This window comes from Cebidichthys violaceus, unplaced genomic scaffold (assembly GCF_023349555.1).
Source record: "Cebidichthys violaceus isolate CVI_PGR_0920_01 unplaced genomic scaffold, fCebVio1.0.p SCAF_4, whole genome shotgun sequence".
Classification (NCBI taxonomy): domain Eukaryota; kingdom Metazoa; phylum Chordata; class Actinopteri; order Perciformes; family Stichaeidae; genus Cebidichthys; species Cebidichthys violaceus.
Window position 1 is genome coordinate 16651355 of NW_027176594.1, and position 24711 is coordinate 16676065.

The following is a 24711-nucleotide window of genomic DNA, read 5'->3' on the forward strand; positions in this document are numbered from 1 at the left end:
GTGAAAGTACCAATACCACAGTATAAAAATACACATAAAAGTCATGCATTCTAAATTTGACTTAAAGTGGAACTTTTACATCGTCAAAACTTCAAGGTCTTGTGAACATGTTGTATAAAGTATTTGTGCCTCTATAGGGAGCTGCACAGAGTCTGATAACTTGCCTCAAGTGATGTCACTTGAGTCAGCATTGGTTGAGTTGTAGAAACATAAATGTGTGTGTGTGTGTGCGTGCGTGTGTGTGTGGGGGGGGGTGGAAAGAAGTGATCTTACCTCTGTAGATGCTCCTCATCTCTGTTTGAGGCTAGCAGCTCGAGGCTACATTAATCGCTGCTAGCATAACACTCTGACTGTACAGGAGAAGAAGAATAACGAGGATATGTGAGGTGTGGCTGCACTGATTTTAACTTCTTTTTTTTTTCTTAAACTATTCATCGTGAGCTCAACAATGTTACAAGAGTCGAATGCTAAATACTCCTTAAAGTAAAAACACAACATTATTTGTAACAAAGTACTCCTATTTCTTGGATAATTTTTCATTAATTTGTAAGTGGCACTTTAATGTTGTATTTGGTCAAGGTGGGGCTAACTTTAAATGTACTGTACTCATACAGTGTTGTGTCTTTTTGATTTATAACCAAACATCTTATTCTATAAACAAGTCACATGTTTGTGTTTACAATCTTAATCTAAAAAAAGTAACCAATAACAAAAGCTGTGAAATAAATGTCATAAAAATTACAATAATACTCTCTGAAACGCAGTTAGTTAGAAGTATAAAGTACCGTAAAATAGAAATACTCAAGTAAAGTACAAGTACCTAAAAATTGTAGGCTATTCCCGATAACAACAGTATTTTTGTGCTTTTCACCCCGTCAGGCAGATCCTGTACGGTCATTTAAAAGCCTGCTTTGATCATACACAAATTGATCGGTTTCTACTTAACACGCCATTGCCCTTGTGCACTGTATGTGGAGGGTGTTTAACTCGTCAATATGTCTGCATCAGTGCAGCAAGGACCTAATTCCACGCATTGGTTTGAGCTAATCAAGTCCTTCTGTTTCCAGTTACGCCTTTCACAAACGCTGAGGGAGAGAGCTTTGGAAAAAGAACCACAACCCCCCCCCCCTTTACAATGAGACACTTTGAGCAGCGTCGAGCCCAACAGCAGTCACAAGGACAGTGGGCCCAGTAGATGAATAGCGTGGAAATGAACAGTCCACGTGTCAGTAACCAAAACATGAGATCATGAGCTGGAACAACAGCGAGGTTAGCAGCCACGGATTAACAAAGAGGTCGCCCTTAATGTCAGGCCTGGAACGCCCCGAGGGCAAAACATACACACGCACACACACACACACACACACACACACACACACACACACATGCACACACATAGACAGAGGGGGGGAGGAGAAGAGGGAGGGGGTGACACATCAGCGAGGAAACTAACAGATTTTTTGTTTTTCTTTCTTGAAATGCTGGTCGGGTTATTCCAGGAGATTTTTTTTTGGGCCGCTGGTAAAATAATTGATGGCTCAGCATGTCTGTGATGATGGCATGTAATATTACCGTTTGCTTATTTTTGCAAAAGGGAAACTATGGATGGAGCTGCTGTTGGGGGTGTTGTGAAGAGATCATGGGAGGGGGGGGGGGGGCACTGGCTTTTTTTTTTTTTTACCCTTCTTATTTGAATTGCCCAAGGCCGACTCAACGTCGCCAAGTCCAGATGGAGATTGTGAGAAGTGTATTTGCAAGTGTTTTGTAAATCAGACAGATTGCATGCGAGGGTTTTGAATGCAAAGCACGGATACAACGTTCAAAACATGGAGGGGCAGACACGGGTTCTTGTTGGGGGGGGGGCACAAGAGGAAACAATGGCTCTGTCTGTTCCTGTAGACAGTGCGAGCTCGGAGAGGATGCGTTCAGGCATAGAATGTACACAATACAATAATTGTGCATGGTGATATCAGTCAAGGACTAAACATGAACACTAAATTGCAGGAGTCATACACACATGCATGGCAACACACACACATACACACACACACACACACACACACACACACACACACATACACATACATACTGAGGTGGAGCTTAAGCAATATAAACCCAGCCACACCAAGCATGGAGACGTGTCAGTGCCCGTGCTAAACAGTAACCTGGATTGTAGCACACACACACACACACACACACACGCACACACACACACACAAACATGCTTTAGAAACACCAATTTAAATGGATTGCAGTGAAAGACTCCACGACCCTTCTTTATGTCACAGTCCTCTGCAGTGCACAACGACATTAGAGGCAACAGCCAAGCTCAGAAAATCTGGCTTGTTTTGCTTTGTCAGACCTTCACAATGTCCTTCCATTAACCTGCGTGTGTGTGTGTGTGTGTGTGTGTGTGTGTGTGTGTGTGTGTGTGTGTGTGTGTGTGTGTGTGTGTGTGTGTGTGTGTGTGCGCCTGTGTGCCTGTGTGAGCGAGAGAGAGGAAAAAACTCCCACTTCAGTACCACTCTGCTGTAGTCCTGCATGACTCACACCTTTTTACAGTAAGGTCTGACCACAATGACACAGCTGCAAAGCACTCTGTGGTGCAAAAGCCTCTCTTCTTTTGTACTGTCATGACTAACGGGCTGATCTTCAATCTAACGACGTCCTTTTGTTTAACATGTCCAGATTCCTGTCCCAACAGATCTCAGCTTTCTCTTTTTTTGCACCCAAAGTGCAGTGGATTTCAATCAATTTAAAATACCATTTGCATCTGGGCTGCATTGATCGAGTCAAGCGCTATGATTAGCGAGATTAATCATCATCGTCATTCATTACAGTATCAGCCGTCTGACCGTTGATTGATACAAAATGGTAAGCTCTCACAAGCAATATAGAGATGGGTGGGGTTCACATTATCACCACAAAGGATGTCATTTCAGATTTGCCTCTTGACCGAGGCCTTTTACAAATGTGATTGGTCTCATTGACTTGTTAATGGCTCTTTTGATTGGGCCGGTGTCTGTGCATGAATGTGGCCCTTGTCTTTCAGACTGTTATTATTCTCCTCTCCTCTCCTGCAGGCTATCTGTCTGCTCTCTTTGCCTGCATCTGTATGTTTCTCTCAACCTTCATGCTTGATTTTTCTAATTCAATATGGCATTTGTCGATCAATGAGCTGTATTGTTGTTGTTGTTGTTGTTGCTGCATATGCCAGCTATGACCACACTGCTGTTTGTGTATGTTGTGTATTTTTGTCATTATTGCCGTCAGGAGAATCATGCGATCGCTCATGTGCGTGCATCCACGAGTGAGTGTGCACCTCTGCGTCTGTCCTCGGCTAATCTCGCATTCTCCCGCAGCAAACTGCATAACATTTCGGGTGGCCAGTTATAGCTGCATGCTCAATGACCCCTCAGGGTTAAGGTGACTCACGCTTTCTGAAAGCACCTGTTATTGCCTGTTTTATATTGCCACTGACTTCCTGCTTCAGTACCTTTTTATTGGTCGTCAACCTAAAAAAATAGACTTGATGCCTAAATAAATGCTTCAAGTTAACGATTCTTTATAGCTTTGTTGTATGAGACGTGGGAGTGAAAAACACGCCTGATACACTTGCGGTCTAGACGAGGGGGTTAGACAATTGTTGGTTGTGTTCATTCAATCACACACTACAGCTGTGGTTGTTGCAGACACACCTGGTGGAGATCTGCACTCCTCTGAGTGCATCTTACTGGCTGGGGTTTCTCTCCTCTGCACAAGTGCCTATACAAGTTATTATTAGCTGGTCAGCTGCACTGTGTGTGTGTGTGTGTGTGTGTGTGTGTGTGTGTGTGTGTGTGTGTGTGTGTGTGGTCAAAAGTAATTTCTACTGGGCTCCCCCAGTAAAAGAGCTGCCATCCATAATGCAGAGGAAGGAGAGTTTGGGGAGCGGACTGTAGCTCCACATTTTGCTCCCTGTTACAGAGCAGCAGCATGGCCTTTTCGCTCATTTTCTCCACTCACTTAATGCAACCCCTCCTCAGCTGCATCTCTGATTGCTAGCTGCAGCATAGACAAACAAAGAAGCTGAGTGTGTGTGTGTGTGTGTGTGTGTGTGTGTGTGTGTGTTGCTGGCATGTTCGGCACAACAGCAAAGCTCTGAGATGTTTGTTTACCTCTTGGATGTGTGAGATGTTAACGCTCTCCTCTAATATTCAGCTGTCTATCTCATGAATGTATTTGTTAAGATGAACGCGATGGGGGAAAGCAAAGCACAGGGTCTAGCTGTGCTGTCTAACATTAGCAAGTGAAATGTTGCACTCAAGATACGAATGCCTTTCTCTTGTATGCACTTTATCACTGGAAGCAATCCGTTTTGATGCCCAAACCTTGAGCCCAAACGATATGGTTGCATACACTTTCCACTGGATGAAAGATCTTGTTTCTCGGTGATTATATTAGAAGGGAAGCTATTAAAAGCTCCCCTAACGTTTGTAGTCACGGCACTCTTACAAGTAAGGGTTACAAACAGGTTCTTCCTGAAGGGCTGAGGTCCAACCATTTAAACCACTTTAAACCATTTGCTTTAAAGAACATTTTTTTGAAAAAGGGAATGTGAAAGGGCTCTCGGTAGAACGCCTAGTGTGGATTCTTGTTTGCACCTTTAGGAGGTGGAAAGGTTCTATATGGTTCTAGTTAGCACCTTTCTTTTCTAAGAGAGTGGCTTCAGCTCTTTCTAAGCTCTGAGATACCTGCCTTATCTCTCTGATCTCCCTCAGGTATTCATCTGATTTATTATCTCTACATTACACACATTAATGCCTCAGGAGGTGTGACCACGGCTCAGACCTTCTGAAAGCTGTACAGTCATCATGAGTGCAACACTGCTGACATGCAACGCAGAAGTTCTGAGTTTCTCTACAACAGTTCATTCACATCAACAACAACAACAACATTGTTTCCGTCCATCTTAGTGTGAAGAAAACTAGCTCCCGGATAGCCGGTCTGTCTGCAGTGATGGACCGTGATGTTCTCTGTCAGGATGATGTCATTACAGTGACTCATGACCACTCCTTCAAAGCAGTTACTTAAGCCAGGGTGTGGATGGGGCATTGTTGGCATCCTAATGTGACCAGTTTACTTGATTCAGTCCATCAAGCCAAACATGACATCTCACATTTTAGAGTGCACAAACAAAAAATGCAAAGGATTTGGATTTTTGCACATGTGGATAACTATGATGCGTCCTTCATTTGTTTGACTAATTAATGTTTTTTGTGGGCGCCAATCCCCAAAACACTATTGCTATAATCATCATAGCGTTTAAGTCATTGTTCGAGCAAAAATCTGCTTCTCAAATGTGTTTGATGTAATTGGAAAATAAGAATCTTCGGGTTTAGACCGAAAACCCCCCCCCCCCCCCAAAAAAAAAAATTTAATTATTTATTTTAAAAGATACAATTTACAAAGGCCGGACATGTCATGCAGTGCAACCCAAGGTTTTGACACGTTTTTTCTTTTCTTTTTTAATTATCTGTGCCTTCTCTGCATCCATGACAGGTTTGAAGACCTCTGATCATATTGGCTCCACGGCCAGCCAGGTGGCCAATCAGGCGATAGCCAGGCTCACTGAGGAGGGAGACCAACAGTGAGACTGGACGACCCTCTTACCTCACCCACACCGCTTCACCCATCCCACTCCATCGTCACCCGCCATGTCTATACCCAGCAGCAGCCCAGAGAGAGAGGGCTCCAGTGGGGCTCCCCCTCAGCTAGAGTGCCCTTCTTCCCCTCCCGGCATGGACCCAGACCCCCCATCAACGGGCAGCCCAGTGCTCAGCCCAGACTCATCTTCCCATGATGCAGTGCTGTCTGCGCCGGCAGCCTCCCCGGCAGACTCGGAGAACTTGAGTCCTGATGAATTGGAGCTGCTGGCCAAACTGGAGGAGCAGAACAGGTGAGATCATTGTATTGTAGCAGATTCAACCAGTTGATACTAAAGGAGTATGTTGTATGTTAAGTTTAGACTTCCTAACAATTGACCATTGTCCATTCAGCAAGCCCGTGCTGGTTATGTCTGAATGAATAACTAAATGAAAAATGATTTCCTGATCGTACTTATGACTAACAAGCTCGAAACAACACTACAAGAACAATGTTGTTTATTTATTTGACGTTGGTTACATCTCTGAACTGATCATCAGCTAAGAGGCTGCTTCCAGGCATGGGCCCAGGGATTGATTGATGTCACCGATTCAATCAATCATTAACATGCCACATCAAAATAGCATTTTTTTACCGGCATCTGTTAGAACTTGGAGACGCAGCGAGAGAGTCACTTTTCTGATCAGCTTTCCGTAAGCTGCAGCCAAACAGCTGACTTCCGAGAGGTGTAGCGCTGTTTGTATAAGTACCGAAGCTCATCTATGACACACGCGCACAGGGAAGTTGTGGCTCGTTACTGTTCAGTGGCAAGTTAGCACACATTAGTGAACTTTAACTGATCACGCGGTGAAATGTTATGACTTTATGGAGGACTGATATGTTGATAAATTTGAAGCCTCTGAGAAGTGCCGTGTCAGAGCGCAGTGTCGTTACGCACGGTCGCTCTGTGTGTTTACCTTCATGAAATCAGCTGAAAACATCAGGCTGCTACAGTATCACCATACAGACCTCTACACACACCAGACTGGTGGACAGACTTCAGTCTTTTAGCACAAGATCAAGTTTGTAGCCATCAAGTACATATTTATGTCCCCTTTAAAGGGTTCTGGTTTTAAATAGTGTACGATATTGTATTTGCCGATATCACGAAGACTGCCATAATAATAATGAAATGGGATTCAATTTATATCAATTCACAAAAAGCAAAAAACAAAAAAAGAGATTTAAATTTGATTTGACATTTAAATGAAAAACAATCAACTCTAATAAAAACAAAAATAGACTTCCTGGTGTTAGAAGGAGGTGCATCTTATAGATGATTTTATGTGTCGCTGTTTACAATTTGCATCGATGACATTGGATCGTTGATCATTGAATCCAAACATCGATCCAGATGGATGGATCGTTACACTGTATATGGACGTTTGGAGTAAAATCTTCCGATCAAACAAGAACACAAACTCAAGATTCTAGATGAAAGAAGAGACAAATAGGTCAACTTGCAAGTGTATTTACAGTTTGACTTCAGCTGCAGATGCTGAAGCTCATAAAATAATGAGGTTTGAAGGTAGTGTTAAAACAGCGACTAATTAATGAGATGGTCTAATACGGGAGATAATTAGAACTGCATGATGGGGGATAAAAAAATACGATCTCCAGGGGAAGTTTGTGAAATGACGATAGTAGTACAGGTAGATAGATTTTCTGTATTAAACGGCCAATATTGTGCAGTACATAGCAGCAATTGATTGCCTCAAAAGTAAGTTAAATAAAACAGTAATAAACAGAATGTTTCCTTACGAGACCTTTTTAAATTAATCTTTCCTCAATTTTAATGAGCACATAAAAAATATCACATACCGCTGTATATTTGTGAGACTTAAAGTGATACACGAATCTAAGATTTTAAATATGAGAAGATTGAGACTGAAAACGTGTATTTGGCCCTATATAACTTAGGATGGCCTCGGTCCCAGACATTTCTGGAGAAATAGTTCAATACTGTATTTTCCAACGTTTAGACACAGACACATTTGGGCTTGAAACTTTGTCGTTGTTCAACGTGTGCATGCACCCAGTTCAGTGCAAAAGAATTTTGTGTGAAATGAGCACAAGCTGATGTCAAGTCGAACCTGGATCACGAGTCTGCTTGCCCCACATTCGCAACAATACACTGGATAACAAAAAGTGGGTATGTAGGTTAGTGTTTTAGAAACCACTGAATAGGTGAGGTTTATTTATTTTTTTAAATCTCTAAAGCAGGCCTGGACGCTGTCCGTTTTTATCTTTTCATATCTTTTTTGTTTTTGTAACTTTTTACATACAAACAGAAGAACAGGACTAGGATCAGTTATGCACAGGGATTTAGGTGCCATGACCCCGAAATAAAAAGAAGTAAAGCATTAATCTGTGTCTGTTTCCTGAGAACGATCCCATTTCATCCAGTGTTTGTCACACAGTACATATCATTGCGATAGCCTTGTACTGATATCATACATGTAGCCTAGATGCTTCTACATTGCCTTTCAGGAAGCCCATCATTGAAATGTAATGTAATCACCTGGTTTCAAAGTCATGTTTTAGAAAGGGACTTTTCTATTGAAGGGTGAGGTTTAATCCCTGAGTTAGATAAGGTTTAATCCCACACAACGAGCAGCACCAGATTCTCCAGGGGAAATGTCTGTTCACATGTTTGTATCACTGCACAAAAATACATTTAGTTTTGTTTAAAATCAAAAAGACAGAAAATCCCTTTCTAAAGAGAAAAGGTAGCACTGTGGAAGAAGCCACATCCTGTACGATTCTTCCACCAGCCATCATATGTTGTATCTCTGCTTCGTGCTCTCCCAGACTCCAAGTAATTAAAAAAATTATAATTTCAAGGAAAATACGCTTATTTGCTTTCTTGCCGAGAGTTCCATTAGCAGATCGATACCACTCTCATATCTGTATGCGACATATGAAGCTAGACCCAGCAGCTGGTTAGCTTACAGACTAGAAACAAACAAGCAGTGACTCACTGGCTAAGATAAAAGGCTGCAGCTTCATATTCATTGTGCAGACATGTCTAAGAGCAGTATTGACCTTCTCATCTTAATCTCAGTGCTAAAAAAAAAAGCTCTCTCCCCCCCCCCCCCCCCCCCCCCCCCCCCCCCCCCCCCCCCCCCTCCCCCAAACTGTTCCTTGGCCAACTGATCCCCTCCAAAATAACTTCAGTCATTAGTCTGACCTTGTGCACAAAGGCTTTTTTGTTGCTTTTTTTTTTGTCAATTTATGATTCTAATAGCCAGCCAGCTGTGTGTGAAATATCCTCATGTGTCAGCCTGACTATAGTTTAAGGTAACTAGCCCCGAGGGTTCTGGTGCCTCTTCAAGGTTGCGCACAAACTCTGCTGATCGTCCCAATGTCACACCTGCCTGCCGTGCCTCAGCTTGCCGGTCATTCTCTCCAGTGTGTGTGTACCTGCTCGTATAAGACAAACACGCCACCTGGAGTCATGTGCCTCCCCGTCTTCATAAACTGTCTCTTCATGCAGGCTGCTGGAGGCCGATTCCAAGTCCATGCGGTCGATGAGCGGTTCGCGGCGCAACAGCGGCTCCTCGCTGGTGTCCAGCTCCTCGGCCTCCTCCAACCTGTCTCACCTGGAGGAGGACACCTGGATCCTGTGGGGCCGCATCGTCAACGAGTGGGAAGAGTGGAGACGCAAGAAGGACAAACTCCTGAAGGTGGGGACTGGACATTTGAAAAGATAAAGATTAGGTGGTTTTCTGAAGAATGAGTCATTGAACATAATTCAAAAAGAGAACATAAATAAGATGGCTATCGGCCGCCTCGTTTTATTTTCACATCTTGTTTACTGGAACATACAGAAGAAAAGCTCTGTAAATCCCTGACTCATTGCACCTTTTCTGCAGAGGCTTGTTGGCCATTTATATCCGTCCGTTTATATCCATAAGGTCAAAGTGTGCGTCCTTTTTAGCCGCGTGTGTGTCAGAAACGTGGAGTTCAGTGTCGTCTGAGAGCCACGTTTTTTTTTACTAATACTAAATCTGATTCCACCAATGGCTGTAAGTTGCACTGCACCAACACGCCTCTCTCTTCGCCCGTGTCTTTCTGCGTGACGAAAAAGAGGAAAACCCCGGGGGAGGAGAAGATGGATGAGAGGAGGGACAGCAAAACGAGTTAGGGCGAAATGGGAGAGCAGACAAACCAGGCAAAATGACCCGGCCTGCCTGCAAACTCTACATAGAGTTTGGCTTTAATGATGATGATGAAAAACATGAGTAGGTGAAGGACTGATGTGATACGTCATAATGTAGCTAGTGGATGTAATTATAACATGATGCTAAATCATCCTTGTAAATACATCTATTCATAATCCCGTAATTGATTCTGCATTCTCTTTGCTCTTCAAGAGATGCTTAAAATGACATTAAAGCTCTCTCTCTCTCTTTCTCTCTCTCTCTCTCTCTCTCTCTCTCTCTCTCTCTCTCTCTCTCTCTCTCTCTCTCTCTCTCTCTCTGCCCTCTCTCTCGGCCCTCTAGGAGTTGATCAGGAAGGGCATCCCTCACCATTTCCGGGCCATCGTCTGGCAGCTGCTGGGCAACGCCACCGACATGCCGGTGAAGAACCAGTACTCCGAGCTGCTGAAGATGTCGTCCCCGTGCGAGAAGCTCATCCGCAGAGACATCGCCCGCACCTACCCCGAACATGAGTTCTTCAAAGGCCAGGACAGCCTGGGGCAGGAGGTCCTCTTCAACGTCATGAAGGTGAGCACTGCGGCATCTCACATCACCTCAAGGTCTAGACTTCTGAGTCCTGATATTCAGTGAGGTGAGACTGGTATCTGTTGGAATCAATGTATTTTGCTTGTATGTGTGTTTAGCTGGGGTTACAGTTTGTTAAATGGTAGTTTCATTTGGCGTGCTGGTGGGTGCAGCTCAGATTATGTTGTGGTCGTGCCAAATCAGGTATTGATCTGCTCCTCTGGTTCTGGTCGCAAAGAGTTCATCCCAAAAATGTAAAATGCATATTTTTTTACCTGTAGTGCTGTTTATCAATTCAATCTAGATCGTTCTGGTGTGAGTCGCCTAGTTTTCGAGATATCGACCTCACTCCAAGGTCTGTGGATTATCTTGAGAAACCGGGTCATGATTTCTGGAAAGAGTTTTTGAAAGAAAGTTTTTGGCGCTTTGAGCACCACAAGCCGAGTGCTATACAGTTCCATTATATTCGAGAGAAGGCAGACATCTCCAACATTATGAGACTCAGACCAAGACAATCTAGACTGAAAAATTGTACTTACAGGTCAAAGAAAATGATTTTGGGGTGAACTGTCCCTTTAAATATATATATTTTTTGCATATATAATATATATTTAGAGCGGGTCGTCCTTTAAGTGTGACACTGAACCCCAAGTTGCTCTGTGGGTGCCTCAAATCGTTAAATGCAGAAATTGAATTTCTTGTATGTGATGTATGTGACGATTGAAATAAAGTTTCAAAGTTCTTTTCAAGTTCTTTTCATGATGGACTGGTTATGAGGCCAGGGACTTTTGTCATTCTTACATTTCCTGAAAACTCGCAACAGTTTGCTTAAAGGCAAAGATAATGCCCCAACAATGTCTTTGAGAAGCTTCTAACGAAACTAACAAAGCACTAAACTAAACTCCAGATTCAAAAAGCTGTGATGAGCATTTTGCCAGTGTTTCCTAACTAATGTAATTTTATTCATGAGACCAAATCTTTTGGGAAACATAAAATGTGGAGATTTGTTGTTCGCAGTCGTGGAAACAAGCTTGTTCCCCGTTTACCCACCAGTCATGTTTCCTGGTTGCTCAGCTCGGCAGGAAATGAAGGGACCTCTGGTGACTTCTTCGTAGCTGAATGCTTGGTCTGGATTACAGATGTCATCTGTGCTGCTTTCTATAAATACATCGCATAGCAAATGTAATGTGTGTGTGTGTGTGTGTGTGTGTGTGTGTTGTTTCAGGCATACTCTCTGGTGGATCGAGAGGTGGGCTACTGCCAAGGCAGCGCATTTATTGTTGGTCTGCTGCTGATGCAGGTAATGATCAAATATATAATCTTTAAAATGATCTATGATGAGGATATTTTGCCAGGGTCAGTATAATACGTCTGAAGTTCACCGTAATCAGTCCCTCTAGATTTCTCTGATTGCTACAACCACAAACAGTTGATTACATTGTGGGATTTGGAAACAGTTGCAAGGCAATAAAGTTGTCTCTAGAGGTGAAATATAAGAGTCAGTGTATAATAAACTGTTTGACATAAGCAATGTCTAATTCGTACCTGAAATGAGGGACCTTTACTCACCCGTCTCCCCTCCTCCCAGATGCCCGAGGAGGAGGCGTTTTGTGTTTTTGTGCGTCTGATGCAGGAGTACCGTCTGAGGGAGCTGTTCAAACCCAGCATGGCCGAGCTGGGCCTCTGCATCTACCAGTTTGAGTATCTGCTACAGGTACAGAGGAAGCAGGAGAGCCTGTCCACAAACACGAGGCTTGCAGTGTAGCTTTCCTCCACAGAGGGGCAGCAAAGCATTCGTTTGTGTGTCTTCAGCGCATCACTTTCGTTTTGTATGTCACTCGAGGCATGAAATCATCCTCTTTTCGCCTCAGGAGCAACTTCCAGAGCTGAACGTCCATTTTCGATCCCAGAGTTTCCACACATCCATGTATGCCTCGTCCTGGTTCCTCACCCTTTTCCTCACCTTCCTACCCCTGCCTGTCGCCACGCGCATCTTCGACATCTTCATGTATGAGGTAGGAAACATTTTGAGCATTGGGATGTGTTTGACTGTGTATATTTGTTTTTTCTAATCTGTACCTTTCAGTTCACTGAGCTCACGTAACAAAAATATGCAACCTGTCTGTAGGGCCTAGAGATTATCTTCCGCGTGGGCCTGGCCATCCTGCAGTACAACCAGACTGACCTCATTCAGCTGGACATGGAGGGCATGTCGCAGGTAAGCAGCTGCAGCTTTATACCGTTTGCTGCAGAAATGAGTTTCATGTGTGGATTCAGCCACGAGTCAGAGGCTCCACGTCCCGCTTTCCCTTTTGCACGCAAGCTTCCTGAATTACAGATCCGCTCTGATAAAAAAAAAGAGGCTTCACACTCATTAAAAAACTGAAACTGAAACCAGGAAACATTCGTTGGGTGATGGTGTAACATGTATCAGGGTTTTATGTGAGATTAAACACTGGCCTAGTGTTGATTTTTACACTTTGTGAAGCTTGTTGTTGCCCAAACCAAATGTTGTTTTTCATTATCTGGATGCACTCTGAAAAGAAATAGGTGAATTCGATCTTGATTTGTGTTTATATAATCTGATTTCTGATAACAGATGAAAATTTAAGAAACAAAGGTTTTACCTGTCAGAAGCTTGTCTCTCATTTCTTTTCTCTCTTGATTTTGGGGTAAAATTCAATATAAAATAGGGCTGCAACTAGCTATAATTATTATTGTCATCATTGATAATGTCAATTACTCCCTTGATTAATTGAAACGGTTTGTTGATAAAATCATAAAAAATGGCCTTTATATTTATTTATATAAACATTCCAAACCCGAAACATTCACTTTATCGTCATATATCACAAAGAAAAACAGCAAATCTTTAGAGAGTTTTTGATTGAAAAATTACTGAAATTTTTAAGTCTCATAGTTCATGAAATACAGTATGTTTTAAGTGAAAAATGTATTCATCCGTAAACTCAATTTCTTTATCGTGCTGATAGATCAATACATGAACATTATTGTCTGTGAACTTCATTTTATCAGAACCATCGTAGTTCCAGAAATGCAGCAGCTGATTGCTCGACACAACTCGAGCAGACGCTCTCCTTCATTTCTCTAAAGTGTGCCTGCCTGCTTCTGCTTGAATATGAATGAGCATCTCTGTCTCGCGCTCTCTAATCTTCTGTGTGGTTCCCTCCGGGTCTGCCAGCATTTTCAGAAGGTGATCCCCCACCAGTTTGACAGCTGCACAGACAAGCTGATCCTCAGGGCCTACCAGGTCAAGTACAACCCCAAGCGGATGAAGAAGTAAGAGCGCTTGTTACTCAACTAATGACTAGTAAGACTGTGAACAGGCTTTAACGTTGCCCAGTAGGATTTGTACTTCAGTCTAACTATTGGTTTTTGCTCAACAATTAAAATTATAATGGAGCGCCAATCTATACATTTAAATGTTGAGGTAACGTTGCATAATCCTGTGTTGTTTTTGTGTATTTTTTTTTTACCAGACTTGAAAAAGAATATACCACAATCAAGAACAAAGAAATGGAAGAACAAATTGAGATCAAGGTGAGTGTCTACTCAGCTGTGTGTGTGCATGATGTGGATATTACAAACGCTTTTAGTAGGATTTAAAACATAAATAATATGATAAACATATATATAATATATCTGCTCTGCACCTCTCCCCCACCTCTCTCTCTGATCAGAGGTTACGCACAGAAAACAGGCTGCTGAAGCAGAGGATTGAGACTCTGGAGAAGGTAAGAGATGGGTTTCGATTCCGGCTTATCTAAATGCTAAAATAAATTCGGTTTGTGCGGCATCATTGACACGAAACAGACAAATTGCTCAGCGCAGGACTCTTGACTTTTTGATCAGATCTAGTTAAACCCTGTCAGGAGATAACGCTCTGGGTTTAAATTTGTGAGCTCATTTTTTTCCCCTGATGGTTTTCTTCTCCTGAGGAGCTTGTTGTTAAAGTGTGTGTGGGTGTGGGTGTGGGTGTGGGTGTTTGTGGGTGTCTGCAGTTTTTAATCTTCTTCTTCTCTCTGAAACACTTCTTTTTTTTTTTCTGAGTGATCTTTTGTCTTCACACGCTTCTCTGAATCTGTTTCGAACAATTCCTCTCACCTGTGGTTCCGTTTCTTACTCTTCTTCTCTGGCTTTGTTGTGGTTTATCCTCCCCGGTGTCCCGCTGTCTTTCACTCTCTCTTCATCTCTTTATTTTTTCACCCTCTTGTTCCTGCCCGTCGCTGCGTTGTAGGAGAGTGCCGCTCTGGCAGACAGGCTGATACAGGTAGAGTACTGCGAACCACTTTCCCACTGACCTCGCTGTCCTCTGACCAACTCACGCCTTCCTCCTCCTACTCCTCTTCCTCTTTCTGCTCTCCTGCACTGCTTCTCTCCCTCCTCTTAACATCTACCTGCCAAAAGTGCATGAAAGAATATTGTTGAATATCTGAGCCCACAAGACCGTCCTGTAATCCCTGAATGCATGTAATGTTTATCCTTGATGGAGATCCTAATACGGTCTAATGAGGTTGTATAATCCCTGCATGTGGCATGTTAAGGGTTATAACTATTACTACTATTATTGTCACTCATTTTTATTTAAAATACACCTTATCAAAATGTGAATGAAATACCCTACATAGTTAGACATTTTGGAAAATGCACTTATTTGCTTTGTTGCCGAGAGTTAGTCTCTCGTGTCTGTACACTAAATATGAAGCTACCATCAGGGGGAGGTTAGAAACTGCTAGCTTGGCTCTGTCCAAACGACGCATTGTGGTTTTATGTTGGGTTTAAACAAAAGAGATGTCACATGTTTTTAGTGGGCTGTTACGGTGCTGCTAGGCTGATTTTTTTTACCCTTGTACAAAGCCAGGCTAGCTGTTTCCCACTGTTTCTAGTCGTTATGCTAAGCGATGCTAACCAGCTGCTAGCTGTAGCTTTGTATTTAAAGGACAGCTATGAGGGAGGTCTCGATCTTCTCAGCCGGCTCTCTGCAGGAAGATAAATATACGAATTTCCCCAAATCTCAAACTATTTACTTTAGGGCTGTATCTGCTATGCACCATGCAGCACCTTAAGCGTGATAACGTTCCCTAGATGTCCAGAATGACCCTTTTCCTTACATTGGTATACATTCTGCGTTTCGGAGTTTAAATTCCACAACTGATCTCGACCCTTTGGCCTGCTCTTCCAGGGTCAGGTGACGAGGGCGCAGGAAGCAGAGGAGAACTACGTAATCAAGCGGGAGCTGGCGGTGGTGAGGCAGCAGTGCAACACAGCCAGCGAGAGCCTGGAGAAAGCGCAGGAGACCATCAGAGAGCTGCAGCAACAGAAGGTAAACGCCAACCCACAGTCTGTGCACAAACACTGTGGGAGCAACAGAAAAGGATGGTTCCAACACAGAGACGATGACGGCAGGCGAAATATCATTTTCCCTCACATATGTCCAACAAGAGATTCATGTAGTTTCTCTCTAGGCGGAAGCAGTTCATCATCAGTTCTTTATTTGGTGATGGTTCATGAGGTCAACTAGTAGTTAATTGAATGAATTGAAGTTGTAAGATGAAAACACGGACAACTCCCAGACCGATAAACGCTGCGGCAGCGGCCTGTCAATCACAAGGTAATCACGCCCTAAAGCATACACTGCTTTATCTTTTATTTTACTCTAAGTGGGACCAATTTACTGAATGAACATCATGCTGTATTGAAGAAGACATGAAACTAGAGATTTAGACCATAAACTCATGTCTACAATGTTTACTGAGGTAATAAATCAAGTGAGAAGTCATTTTCTGATCGACTTCTATACAACCTGAGGCGACGCCCCCTGATGGACATTAAAAAGAATGCAAGTATAAGGCACTGCAGCATTGGCTTCACTTTTCAGCCTGGAGGTTGCTGTCTGCTTAAAGCATATAGTCAGTTTTATATCAGATTTAGAGCAGCCACTGATAGACTTGAATTAACTTATTAAAACAAATTTCCGCTGCGGAAAAATGTTTAAATGTGTCAAACACCAGCCAGCACAAAATAAGAGCTGGTTGAGCATGTTCAGGTCTGACACAACAGTGGACCAACTGTTTCAGATTGACTCATTTACAACATTAACTTTGTAAAATGGTTGATTGAATCCATTCTCATTTGCAAAGAAATGATAGAAACGCATTACTTTACAGTACCATTTACTTGTTTGCTTCGTAGTAATTTGTAAAGTCTTTGTGTGTCTGAATAAAATGTATTATCATCTCTAATGGTTTTATATAATATATAATAATAATTGAGAAAATAAAGATGATAAAAACAGGGACTCAAACTGCACAAACCACAAATTATAACATTTTCACATTAAGAAAATGTCAGGGAAAAGAGGTTTGTCATAGAAAATGTATATTTTAGTGTCATGAAGGCGACTAGAGATGCCAGCTATGATACAAAAAATGGAAAGTTACTGGTACTTGCTGTCAGTATACTAACGACACAAGAGTTGATTGGAGGGTTATTCAGATCACCTGTTTGCAGGGTGTGTGGACCGACTCCTAATTAAGAATTGACAGCAGCTTGGTGCATTTCTCCTCTCAACCAATCAGGGTGTGCCAACGCCCGATCTATAGGGCTTAAGAGAGGTGGGGAATTAAGCACTCAGGGTGTTCTGATCCTTCCTTGATGTAATGCAGACTTCATTCCAGCATATCCAGCCACAAACTCAAGTCTTTAGGCCCTTTTGAGACTTCTTTGGTCTCTTAACTTTTCTGATTAAAGGTGATTTTCACCAGTCTGAAACCAGTTTTTTAACAAAACAAAAAGGTCATACTTTGTAGTGTGCTGGTGCAGTTTATGTATTGTAGTTAGTATATGGAAGGAAAGTGAACAATACAAATTTAAGTAAAAAATTATGTAATTTGGAGCTTTTCAAACCAATCAGAATATTCCTGTAATATTATTGTCAGAACTTGTGTAGTGACTTTATTTTGACAGTACACAAAGACGCCCTCTAACATGAAACATTTGCAAAGCTGATTTTGATTTAATAAGTTTGAAACCTCTATTGTTTACAACCCTGTTGACCAGACAGCATTCTTCTTCGTCTTCCCCTTCAATTTTTTGGGGCACTGCTATGTATTGTGGTGCATCATCACCGCCTGTAGGTCCACAGAAACAAACAAAACGGGGACATAAAAAAACTCAAATATAATCATTGCTCGTAGCACCACTAGAATTTTGTTTGAATTATTCCTATAGTAACTGATGGTGTAAGCTAAGCTACATTCTGCTTTCATGGCCTTATATTTTGCAAATTGTGCTTCTTCCACATTAGTCAAACAACCGCTCCGTCAGCAGCACTTTCAAACACTCCCAAGTTTGACAGCACAGCGTAGCACAACACCAACGGGACATTTTGTTCAGACTTAGTCATGTCTCCATATGAAGCTCGGAGGAAATGAGTGATTTAATCATGGACTAACCCTGCAAAGCTCACCGCCCTGAGACTGACGCAGTCCATTACTGTAAGGACATGTTTTGTGCTGGATTTAAAGGTTGTAGTGCTTAAATTGTTGAATGTTTACATCCAAAAAAAGGTCTATAAGTTCAGTCAGCACTTTCGGTCTATAAGTTCAGTCAGCACAATCTCATACAACCAGTGCAACCTCAAACAAAGTGAAACTTGCAGCAGTCTGAATACATACGGACTGCACTGTGTATGACTTGATGAAGACCTAAAAGGTGGAAATCATACTTTATTAAATACTTGATCACCAATTTATTATCTTATCGGTTGGAATGTAATGAAGTACATGTACTCAAGTACTGTACTTAAGTACAAGTTTGAGGTACTCAATACTTCTACTCCTCTGCAGTTCAGAGGAAAATATTGCCGTATTTACTCCACTATGAGACCACATCTTTTCTCATGTGTGAAGAGCACAAAGGGGCTTCCGTTCAGTTATTTTATATGAATACTGATGACTGATACAATATGTTAATGATACAACAGAGTTTCAAATTGACTGTCCTGTTTGTCCAACCAAGGCGGCAACCTCTGCTTCTGAAAAGCGACGCAAATGAAGACGGGCCTTATACTTGCATTCTTTCTAATGTCCATCAGGGGGCGACTCCTCTGGTTGCAAAAAGAAGTCTATTAGAAAATGACTCTACTTCTCTCTTGATTTATTACCTCAGTAAACATTGTAAACATGAGGTTATGGTCTCAATCTCTAGTTTCAAGTCTTCTTCAATACAGCATGATGTTCATTTAGTAAATTATGGTCCATTTAGAGTAAAATAAACCATCAAGCAGGGTATGCTTTAGGGCGGGGCTACCTTGTGATTGACGTATCGCTACCACGGCGTTGTCCGGTCTGGGAGTTCTTAGTGTTTTCATCTTACAACTTTAACCCTTTCACAGTGTGTTTTGACTTCATTAAATTTAATTGAAACATGTCGGTTGCCTAAAACTTATTTAGCGTTCTTTTGTACTTGGCTCCAAAAAAAAAGGCTTCAAAGCGCCAGTCCACAAACCAATGGCTGACGTCGTTATATACAGTCTACAGTCCAACCACCACTTTGCTGACCTAAATGAAAACAAACCTTGATCGGCAGTCTTCACAAATGATAAACAGTTAAAACTCACATTCAGCAAATTACACTGTCCTGTGTGACAAAATGAAAACATTGGACTTCTTTCTTTAAAATGGTGGGCACCTTCACACTGAAGGAAGAGCAAGCAAATCGCTTATGAAGTACATCTTACTTTACTATAATTTATTCATCATGCAGGTTTTTTTTATACATGAGATCTCGAGCACTGTAGATGATGTCATTGTGACGGGTGATTTTATTCCAGCTCAGATCGCTGACATTCATCACCCACCAGAGTTCACACACCTCCAGACACTCACAGTCCTCTTTGATAACCATGACTGAAAGGCACGAAATGACAAATCAAGTCTTTTACGCACGCTATGTACTTGCCATATTTCAAGCTTTTGTATTTTGCCTTGTAGGAAAGTGTTTTTCCACTCAGCCCTCTCTGACTCTCTCGGCTGCTCTCACACCCCTAACGTTGCAGATTAACTTTGATGTGGTGACATGGAAATGTACAGTAGCTTTCTATCTGCTGATATCACTCTGAGACGGTGGGGAAGCGTCATACCAACTTCATTTAGTTCATTAGCTATTCTGAAATTTGGTTACTGTAGAGACATTTACAAAGTACTGATAAAAAGTCAGCTGAGATGGTTTAAAACAGTTTGAACTGTGTATCATTTTGACAGAAGTGAAAGCAATAGCTCTTGTTTGTATCTGTGGCTGCAGCATCAAATGTATTGCGGCAAGTTTCCAGGCTGCCTTCCCCAAAAACTTTTGCTTCAATGTCATCCCTCAGAGGAAAATGGTAAAGGGCATGCAGGGATCCAGGAATGCATGACTGTGCGTGAATACTCAATTAGCATCAGCAGAAGAGACAAAAGAAAGAGACACAGCAGCAGCTTGTGGCAGTATTCACAAACATTGACGCACTGTGGTTCAAAGCTGAACTCCTAGACTCCATCATCTGCACCCAGCCTGCATATGACAATCACACTAAACAAACAAGGCCAGTTGACTCCTCCGTCCAACTAATGTTCCCAGTAGTGAGTAAATATCTGTATGCCAACACAATCATGTCACACCACGTAGCTTTTGTAACACCAGCGATGTTTGTTTCAGTACACGGAGCAGTTTGTGAACAATCTGCAAACCCAGCTGGAGCAGTCCAGGCTCCGCGAGGCTGAACTGCAGGGAGCGCTGAAGGAAATGCAAGACAAAGTCCTGGACCTGGAGAAGGTGACCTAACCGACACTCATCTTTGTGTGTGTGTGTGAGAGAGAACAGTGTGTGAAAGATGAGCGGAGACGAGCAGGCGTGTGCAGCTGCGAACTTGTCAAAGATGATCTTGCAGCGACCTCGACTTAAGGCGCTCAAGTGTTGCTCCAAACAACAGCCGGTGTGACATTTCAAGCTTTCAGTTTTACTTCACAGGGTGTTGAGACACAACAGCTCTGTTTCCTCCTGATAAAGATTTTTACTGTAACGTGAAACTGACAGATAGAATAAGGAAATAGGCCTCTGGCATTGTTCGCTTCTACATTTACGATACCCAGAATATGAAATCTACCGACTTTGGTAATCTCCTGACTTTACATCAGGTCGTCATCTGTGGTTTTGAGTAAAATCTTTGGTAAACTTATTGGATGGATCGCCATGAAATTTCATCCAGACTGATAAAAACTGACCGCATAACAATTCATCTATCGTCATCATTGGGTCAAAAAATTGTATTTGTCTAATACTTTGGTTCGTGACCAAATACCTGCACAACTAACGACATTCCGATCGGCCTCAAGTGTACTTTGTTTAGTGCTAATCAGCAAACATTATCATGCTAACACACTGATCTAAGATGATCATACATGGTAATGTTTGGCAAGTATTATGCTGGCTTGACATCAGTTAGCGTTATTGAGGCTAAGTAGAGCCTCACAGAGCCGTTGGTATGGCTGTCGACTAATTAGTCCTTTTTAAACTGTAAACATTGTTTTCTCATCCAGAGAAGCACGTGTCTGCCCGATGAGAACAACATGGCGGCTCTGCAGGAGGAGGTGAAGCAGATGAAGCTGAGGGAGCTGGAGACGCTGCGCTCGTTCAAAGAGATGCAGGACGCCGTCACTGAGCTCAACCAGCGCTGGCAGGTAACACACACACACACACACACACACACACACACACACACACACACACACACACACACAAAACTGTCTGTGTGCATGTGTGCAGTGTCAGGAGAGCTACACACCTGTGCTACTCTCTGTGTTTTCTGCAGCACCACATGTCCCGCGGCAGCAGCACGGGTAGCGGGGGCGGCCACTGGAAGGAGTCCCCGAAGAAGAACGCCATGAACGAGCTGCAGGACAAACTGATGACGGTCCGCCTGAGGGAAGCCCAGGCTCAGGCTGAGCTCCGAGAGGTCAAACTCAAAGCTCTGCAGCTGGAGAGCCAGGTCAGTCTGTCCCAGAGTGCACACAAACTCTGTAAGTCCTTTTCTTACATGCACAGATATGTGGATGCAAAGGTCAGTGCAGATTGATTTGTTGCAAGCAACAGTGATTATAAAATGATGAAGGTAGATCATCCCCACGGTGGTTGTTCTCCTCTCTACTGCTAAAATGATTAATCAAATAATAAATAAGGAAAGTAACAGAACAATAGGTTTGATATAAAGTTAATTGTACATCTTTTAACAGCGTTCGCTGGTTCCATCGTCTCATGGTATCACTGTAAATTCAAATTTATATTTTTGGGGGTTTTTAACTGTTGGTCCGAAAAAAAGAGCTATTCCAAGATGGGACCTTAGGCTCTGATGGGCATTTTCCAAAATGTTCTTACATCTCACAGACTAAATTATTCATTACTGTAATTTATCAGGAACAAAATCCGCAATTTTAATGATGAAAGCAAGACTTTGTTGGAGCCCTCCTCACCCTCCCCCATTTGACTTCCCTGACTCCAGAACCAGATCCACAGCAAGCTGATTGGTCGCAACGACCAGGAACGCTCCGCCCTGCAGGACCGGCTCCAGATGCTGGCCAATCAGAACAAAGCTCTCCAGGCCCAGCTCAACGAGATGAAAAGGAAGCAGGCCGAGTCCGACTGCAAGGTCTGGATGGAGAGGAGAGAGAGAAAGAAAAGGAGTTAGCAGGAGGGGAGAGAATGGATGGGGAGAGCACAATATTCCTGGCCCAGCTTAATGAATCATAAAAGATATTATATATATTATATGAGAAAAAACAGGGAAAGATCATATGAAGAGCATATATAGAGGGAGGGAACGACAGAGAGGGACGGAAAGAAGAAGGGACGACTACATAGATTTTGTTCAACAGAAATAGAAAATGTTTCAGGAAAAAATGAGAGAGAAATGAGTCTGACTTTAAATTCTGGGAGTCATATCCAAAAAAGGACAGTCAATGAAGAAGGCCTGAAGTGAGAGATGTAGGACAGAGCAGGATGCAGGCAGAGGGACAGAGACTGTTAAATCCATCACTGAAATCCAACATGTTGTCAACCACATGGCGTCTTCTCTCTCCCCTCATGCATGCAGAGCAAAGAGGAGGTGATGGCGGTGCGACTGAGAGAAGCAGACAGCATGGCTGCTATGGCTGAACTCAGGCAGAAGATTGCTGATCTTGAGATACAGGTGTGTGTGTGTGTGTGTGTGTGTGTGTGTGTGTGTGTGTGTGTGTGTGTGCGTGCGTGCGTGCGTGCGTGCGTGCGTGCGTGCGTGTTTATGGGCCTCCGTGCCTGCAAGGATTGTACGTACCTAAAATGTGTGCCCGTAGTCTGCATGCGGATGATCGATTTCAACAACATTGTAACAATAACTTTGACTTTAACTTTAACCCTCGGTGTGTAAAATGTGTTTTTACAGAAGGAGGAGGGGCTGATCCAGGGCCAGCTGAACCACTCAGACTCCAGACAGTACATAAACGAGCTGCGGGACCAGATCGCTGAGCTCAAGAACGAGGTTAGACACACACACCGAACAGCACCGTTTGCTGGATTTCATTTCATGATGAATAACGGCAAAACATTGTGCCACATGAAGCTTTTGAAAGCAATTTGGTCTTTCCCGTCTGAAGCTGAAACTGAACGCACTCGGGTTCGCTTGGAAACCGATTGTTTTGGTCCGCACCAGAGTACAATCAAAACGGACAAAATGTTAATCCCACCTACTAAGTTCTGATTGGTCGGTTGTTTCTCCAACCACCGGATGTCAGAAGTCAGAACAAAAGACCTGTTTAAATGTTTCAGCTTGCAGAGATTTGCAGGTCTGGGTCCAGTGCGTTTGTGCCATAAAACATTTGCAGATTCTGAAATCCGACCCAGTGACGGATGATTTAAAATGTAGTTCAGAGTCTGCAAATGTTGGTATTTTATCTTCGATGTTCTTATGATTCATTAGGGTTTCAGCAGTATAACTGACAAACGCATAATTAACAATAATGTTGGCGATATGATCTTTGTTAACTGGCGAGTTCCGCTTCCATGTGGCGTGCAGACATGAGACACACACAGTGCGTGTAGATACATGCAGCCTGGCCTGCCACCACAGAAGAATCTTGTCATCTACATGCAGCCGCACAACAGACACCACTTCCACCCAAACGCGCCTGCTCAGTTGTGTTGTCTTTCTTGTAAAGAGGAGACCACTGCTGTATTCTCAGCACTGTGTTCACGGTGAACATTAATTCCTTAAAAGAAGAACAAGTGCGTGACATTCAGAAGGTTGGGGGGGGGTTCGCAGCATGTAGTTCACCCACTCTGTCGGGTTAAAACATTATGGCAACTGTAGCTTTTCTGATTTCCACAGTTTCATGGGTTGATTCAAATTCAATTACCTCTCTGGCTTATGAAGCCCCTCCCGTTTTGGAGACTCAACCTTTTTTTTTTGTGCAAACAAACACTCAGGGTTTGTTCATTCAGAGAGTTGCAGTGGGTGACTAGGAGGGAAGTGTTTAAACGTCTAAGTGAGAAGGTGTGATGAGACTGCCCTGCCCTTTACTGCTCCTCTCTTTTCTTCTACTCTCCCCACCTTTTTTCTTTTTTTTTTCTTCAAAGCAGCGGTTTTCTAAATGAGACCGAAACTTGCGTCAGTACAGCCGAGGAAGCAGTGAACCCTTTAGAGAAATCTCAGTAAAGTCCTCTAAAGAGATCATCTTACGGTTGAGTCATAATAACAGGGATGATGCACGATGACAGATTCCACATCATGCAGATGATTTCACGCCTTATGAAACGACACTGATATGAATTAACCTGCTTATATTGAAAAAACAAACTGGCTTGAAAAATGACTTGTGTTCGTTCTTTTGCTGTAGCTTGACGAGCAGTCAAAACATTTCCATTGGTTAACCGCCGGTTTCCCCTCCCCTCTGCCCTACAGCCAGCCCGAGAGTATGATAGAGGGGAAGAAAAAACCTCTGAGATTTGTCATGAGTCACTGTGGTACATGTGCAAGGTTAACACGCAGACGGCCTGCAGGAGTAGATAAAACTGTGGCGGCAGCTCTTCTGTCAGGCAACAACAGCCACTGCAATCTGACAGCTGGACGGCAGCAACCAGCAAACGCTCCCTTTTTATTTATCATTTATTTAGCTGTAAAGACCCCTCTGCTTTGCACAAACTCAAATAATAATAAGGAGTCAGGTCAGTGGGTTTCACTGACTCGGTTTCTTTTTCACACCCAACAACC

The 24711-nt window shown here is 42.8% G+C and overlaps 1 protein-coding gene across 3 annotated transcripts in view; it reads left to right on the forward strand.

The window, feature by feature from the left end:
• Nucleotides 1-24711, forward strand: part of evi5l (ecotropic viral integration site 5 like) — a 36513-nt gene that overhangs the window by 6527 nt on the left and 5275 nt on the right. For 2 of the 3 annotated variants that reach the window (XM_068727118.1, XM_068727120.1), the window contains exons 2-19: nucleotides 5542-5938; nucleotides 9182-9371; nucleotides 10191-10415; nucleotides 11638-11712; nucleotides 12001-12126; nucleotides 12284-12427; nucleotides 12541-12630; nucleotides 13615-13712; nucleotides 13913-13973; nucleotides 14114-14167; nucleotides 14671-14703; nucleotides 15616-15756; nucleotides 20130-20246; nucleotides 21011-21151; nucleotides 21283-21459; nucleotides 21970-22116; nucleotides 22561-22656; nucleotides 22888-22983. In XM_068727118.1, the coding sequence (XP_068583219.1) occupies nucleotides 5697-5938; nucleotides 9182-9371; nucleotides 10191-10415; nucleotides 11638-11712; nucleotides 12001-12126; nucleotides 12284-12427; nucleotides 12541-12630; nucleotides 13615-13712; nucleotides 13913-13973; nucleotides 14114-14167; nucleotides 14671-14703; nucleotides 15616-15756; nucleotides 20130-20246; nucleotides 21011-21151; nucleotides 21283-21459; nucleotides 21970-22116; nucleotides 22561-22656; nucleotides 22888-22983 (2253 nt within the window). In that variant the 5' untranslated portion in view covers nucleotides 5542-5696. The remainder of the gene's footprint in view (nucleotides 1-5541; nucleotides 5939-9181; nucleotides 9372-10190; nucleotides 10416-11637; nucleotides 11713-12000; nucleotides 12127-12283; nucleotides 12428-12540; nucleotides 12631-13614; nucleotides 13713-13912; nucleotides 13974-14113; nucleotides 14168-14670; nucleotides 14704-15615; nucleotides 15757-20129; nucleotides 20247-21010; nucleotides 21152-21282; nucleotides 21460-21969; nucleotides 22117-22560; nucleotides 22657-22887; nucleotides 22984-24711) is intronic. The other variant, XM_068727121.1, reaches the window with a different exon arrangement.